Source organism: Agelaius tricolor, unplaced genomic scaffold (assembly GCF_023055355.1).
Source record: "Agelaius tricolor isolate 1412-34295 unplaced genomic scaffold, bAgeTri1.0.p SCAF_2, whole genome shotgun sequence".
Lineage (NCBI taxonomy): Eukaryota > Metazoa > Chordata > Aves > Passeriformes > Icteridae > Agelaius > Agelaius tricolor.
Window position 1 is genome coordinate 54,291,752 of NW_027269262.1, and position 5,212 is coordinate 54,296,963.

At 41.5% G+C, this 5,212-nt stretch overlaps 1 protein-coding gene across 1 annotated transcript; it reads right to left on the bottom strand.

Moving 5' to 3' along the window:
- Nucleotides 1-1,017: 1,017 nt before the first annotated feature.
- On the bottom strand, nt 1,018-4,679 carry SNAI2 (snail family transcriptional repressor 2). The gene is made up of 3 exons (XM_071419230.1): nt 4,368-4,679; nt 3,256-3,801; nt 1,018-2,296 (listed from the first exon to the last, which is right to left on the bottom strand). Exons 1-3 carry the CDS (start codon nt 4,444-4,446, stop codon nt 2,115-2,117), a joined length of 807 nt encoding a protein of 268 aa, XP_071275331.1. The 5' UTR covers nt 4,447-4,679; the 3' UTR covers nt 1,018-2,114.
- Nucleotides 4,680-5,212: the final 533 nt, after the last annotated feature.

Genomic DNA, 5,212 nt, shown 5'->3' on the forward strand with positions numbered 1-5,212 from the left:
AAACTTCCCCCTATTGCCTGCATTATTCCAGTGCAGTCCTGCTGAATCCCTCCTCCAGAACTGGCCTGGAGGAGACAGGAGGCATATATGATCTATTAAATTATTTTGCTGAAACATACATTTTTTTCAAGAAATGTTCACCTTGCGTTTACACATCAGTAACATTCTTGGTAAATTGTTGGAATTTTATTTTTGCTATTACTTGTTCTGGTTGGTACCCTAGTGTAGACATGACCGTCTTCAGACTGGATGCCAGCTGGTGCTTGTCTGTTCTCTAGTTTTGTACTTTGCTAAAAGTTGAAAATGGGGTTGTTTCACACCAGTCAGCAATGATGAGATGTGATTTGTTGGAGTTGTAATACTTTCATGTAGTTCAGATCTTGGAGTACTTAGTCAAATCACCTGAAGGAAAAAGATTTCTACTTATTACGGAATAATTTCTTTCCTCTGATATATTAGCTGATATAAACTTGTGATGCATTCTCTTGACAGTTCTGATATGTAATACATTTTAATAAAATCTCTTTAATCATCTTGAAATTGCCAAATAAAGTATATTATACTGTCACTTGACTACTACTTTAAAAGAGCATCATGCAAAGAGTGTTGAACTCCTGTAAGGCTCCACTGACTTTAATGAATTTTGGATCAGGCCTGTATTCCCTGATGTGAAAGTCTCAGGGAAAGTACTACAAGGCCTCTCTAATAGCACCCTTTCCCCTGTTGAAATGCAAGAAAAATGCATTGCTCTTAAATGTTTTTGATAAAATATATTTCACAATGTTGTCAAGTGTAAGTAGAAGAAAAGTGTTTTAGAGCATTGAATAGAGAAATGCACTGTAAGGTTTAAAGTATTTTAAATGCGATGTATATATTCCTTTCTAATGTTTAGAACTTGTGGAGTCAGTCTTCACATGTGAAATTCACTTCAATCTTCATTTGATCATGTAGAGACATTCACATTTTTCTGTCTCCAAAGTGTGTACACAGTTGTTTAATCAGAACAAACAACAGAAATCTTACTTAAAAATGTTTATTGTAAAAAAGTGGCTAGAAAACAACATCAATTTCACTTCACACTTTCTTCAAGTTATCTATAGATGCTGCTATGGGCAACAATTTGCTTTCATTCATAACACATTCAATCATATAAAAATAAAAATATTTACATTATGTCGACATATTTTACAAAATCATCAATAAAAAGGCACTTGGAGGGGTAATGCTGAAAATATTGCATTTCCTTTGTGCATTAAAAAAAATAATTGTAAAACTCCCGTGGATCCCCTCTCTTGCACTTATTCCCGTTTTTAAAAAACAAAAATGAAGTTTAGAGGAACTATTCCATATTAAAGTATGGTCAAGCATGCACCAGGAATGTTTGAAGCTACAGTATTACCTTTTTTAATTTATTTATTTTTAAGGCACATGCAGTTAATTTGTGGCTTTAATTTTTTCGTACATTCTCTTATACTTTCTTCCCTCTTTTAGTTATGCAGTTTTAAAGCATTTCAGGTCATTAATGAAGGCCTTGGCTCCTAATAAAATAAAAAAACACAGCAATGAATAATATTAAACATTTACTAAGTAAACTTGGAATACTTTTTAAGGCACCTGAGATAAATGGTGTCTAGCGAAATTCACTTGGGTAGTATTTTCATTAAAATTTCCACTTAAAATACTGTTTCTTTGGTTGAAATGGCTTGGCAGGAATGTAATGTTAACTTTGAAGCCTTTTCTAAGCAAGAAAAGACGACCTACATTTGGCTTCATCTATAAAGAAAGCTGATAATGCTTCTTCCTTTAGATCTACTTGAAATGTCATGCATGGCGTCTTTCCCCCTATTTCAGAATTCACACTTAAGAATGCAAATGTATGGCAGAACAGAAACTACTTAAAGCTCATTTCTACTGACATTCTAAGTTCTTCCACTTGTTTATTTGTTTGCTTGTTTGGTGGTGTGTTGGTTTGTTGGTTTGGTTTCTTTGTTTTTTGGTTTGCTTTTTTATTTTTGGCTGAAAAGTAGACGAGAAAACGCCTTTGGATTTCCACTTATCATTTAGAACAGAAGTTGAGAAATGCATCAAGTCCAGGTAAACATTGACTGCATGACTCAGTGTGCTACACAGCAGCCAGATTCCTCATGTTTGTGCAGAAGAGACATTCTGGAGAAAGTTTTGGAGCAATTTTTGCACTGGTATTTCTTCACATCTGAGTGGGTCTGCAGATGAGCCCTCAGATTGGATCTGTCTGCAAAAGCCCTGTTGCAGTGAGGACAGGAAAATGGCTTCTCTCCTACAAAGGAAACATCAAGAGAAAATAGGATAAATCTTAAAAATATAGAAAAAAAAGGTATATGTTTGGGACATATAAAACCAGCTTTTATGCTAAGAAAAAAAAGAACAAACATAAATGACTTGTTATAAGAAAAAAATGTCTAGTAATAAGTTAATCAGGCCACAGATACAGCAGCTTTCAGCACTGCTGGCTCTTTTGCAGAACTCCAGTCTATTGAGAATATGTTGCAAAGTGCAGCCTCTGAAAACAAGCTGCTGACACTGTCTGCATCTACAGGTGCATGCAATACCTTTACACTGGGCTCAATCCAAAATTTTCAAACATTTTCATAGAACATTTTCTGCTTAGACTCTGTGAATTACTGGGGAACAAGGGCTTTGTCTGAAAAGCAGCAAACAGCTGTAGAGACATTACATTGTACCCAGTGTTATACTCAAAACCCATTTTTGCCTCAATAGAAAAAACCCAACCGCATTGCTGATGATGGGTTTCCAACTTGAGGTAGTGCATGCAAAACTTGCCACCTGCTTAAGGAGTCAGAAAGCAGCCCCTCATGCATTGCCTGTTTTTTGCTGCCTGATTTCAGAGTCAGCTGGAGCCTTCTCAAAGTTAGCAATTTCCAAAGCCTGAAAGTTAACATAAAATCTTTAAAGCAAAAGCTTCAGCTAGTGGAAATTGTCTAAACCATCCTAAAATTATCAAGGAAGCAATGCTGATTTATGCCAGTATCTGGCCTGCAGTTATGGCACCATGCTAAACCCCCCCCACTCCCACCTTCCCCCTCTCCCTGCAAGAAGGAGAATTTAGCCTTTTTATGATTCATTTGAAATTCTGGGGATGCATTTCAAGATTAGTTGAGAAACCATGCTGGTTTTTCCACCTGTGGAGAAAAATATCAAAAAAGGCATCCCGATGTTATAGCAACAAGAAACTGCAAATGTAACGCTTGCTCTTACCAGTGTGAGTTCTAATGTGTCCTTGAAGTAGCCAGGGTCTAGAGAAAGCCTTGCCGCAGATCTTGCAGACACAAGGTAGCGTGTGGGTCCTGATGTGCATCTTAAGCGCTCCCAGGCTGACATACTCCTTGTCACAGTACTTGCAGCTGAAGGATTTCCTAGACTGGGCATCACAGTGCAGCTGCTTGTGTTTGGCCAGCCCAGAGAAAGTCGAATAGGTCTTGTTGCACAAACTGCACTGGAACTTTTCGGCTTCGATTGCATGAGGGTCTGAAAGCTTTGACTGGATTCTCTCCTCTTCATCGCTGATGGGGCTTTCTGAACCGCTGTGATCTTTGGAGGAGGTGTCAGAAGGTGGAGGTGGGCTGACTCTTCCCAAAGATGAGGGGTATCCAGAGAGCGGAGAGAGGTCATTGGGTAGTGGAGACGGTAGCAGCCCAGTTGTAGTCCACACAGTAATGGGGTTGTAAGCTACTGAGCTCAGGATCTCTGGCTGTGGGATGATAGGGACTGGATAGCTTTCGTACAGGTATGGGGATATAATCACTGGAGAGAGAAGAACATTTTAAGGTAAGAGAACCAAAGCGTATTTCAAAAAGCAGGAAAATTAACACTTGAAGGATTAAAAGCTTCACAAATGAAACACTCAGAAGGGTAATCTGAATATAAGGGGGATTCAGGAAATACTGTTTCATACATATATTCTGACGGGTAGAGACAGTGCCCTTGAACAGGCAAGTTGCAGCTGGAGAGTCCCTCCAAGGCAGCATGCTGCTTCTAAATCTGTGCAGCCTGACACAATGAAGCAGTGAAACTTCCTGAAGTATTTGAATAAAAGTTTCAATTCCACCACCAACAGAGAGAGAACAGGAAAACTCCAAATGCTTTCTAAGCAACTTGAGTTCAAGTGGACGAGCAAACTTTCACGATTCATTTTGGTCAGCACTGACATATCTCTCAAAACTCCCTCCTTGTAAGCGGGAGAAAATAGAGCAAGCAATGAGCTAACCCGTCCCCTGCAGCCTGCAGAGCAATCCCACCCTCCTCAGCACTGCCACGCCACGACCGCAGCCTCAGAAGCGACGCGGCGGCACCCGATTCCGCTCTGTTACCTGTGTGAGTGTCCAGCTCGCTGTAGTTCGGCTTCTTGGATGAATTGAAATGCTTCTTGACCAGGAAGGAACGTGGCATTTTGGATGCAGGCTTTGTGCTTCTCGCAGACTCCGTGTCCTTGCGGGGGCTGTGGCGGTCCCGGGCGGCGCAGCGCAGGCACACGCGGGGTCACTGCGGGCGCATCGGTCCCGCTCCTGCTCCTGGTCCCGCTCCTGGTCCCTACGGCGCTGCCGGCCCCGCGCAGCCCATCCACTCCCGCTTGTGCAGCGGCACTGCCGAGGCGCCTTGAAAAGTGCTGTAAATACCCACGAGTCAGGTGCAGGGGGGAAGGGTTTTCCGCTCCTCCAATCGCTTCGGGATGTTCTCAAGCACTTTTCCAAAGAGGCTGTTTTTCTGGGAGGGCTCTGGGGCTGCTGGCTCAGGGATCCAATCCCACTCGGAGGGCTTGGTTCAGGTTTCAGCTCCTCCCGCTGGAGACAGCTGTGAACGGGGGAGAGAGCTCTAGCAGAGCGCGTTACCCTGCTCCGAAGTGGGGGGATGTGGCTCTGTAGAACTGCAGTCTACAAAACTGTATTGCTCAAAATTCTTGAAAATAAAGGTCAGTTTACTGATTCAGCTGAAATATATATATATTTTTTCCTTTCTGACAGAGACCTGGATAACTAATAGGCACTGAAACTTCTTTTCCTTCTTCCTCCCACCCTTTTTTGCCCCTTCCCCCCCCTTTCCCCCCATTTTTCTTTTTCCCCTCCTCCTTTTTCCCCCCTTTTTCTTCTTTTTTATTCTTCTTTCTCTTTTTGTTTCTCTTTTAAACGAATCTGGTTTCCAGATGTTTGATAGGAGA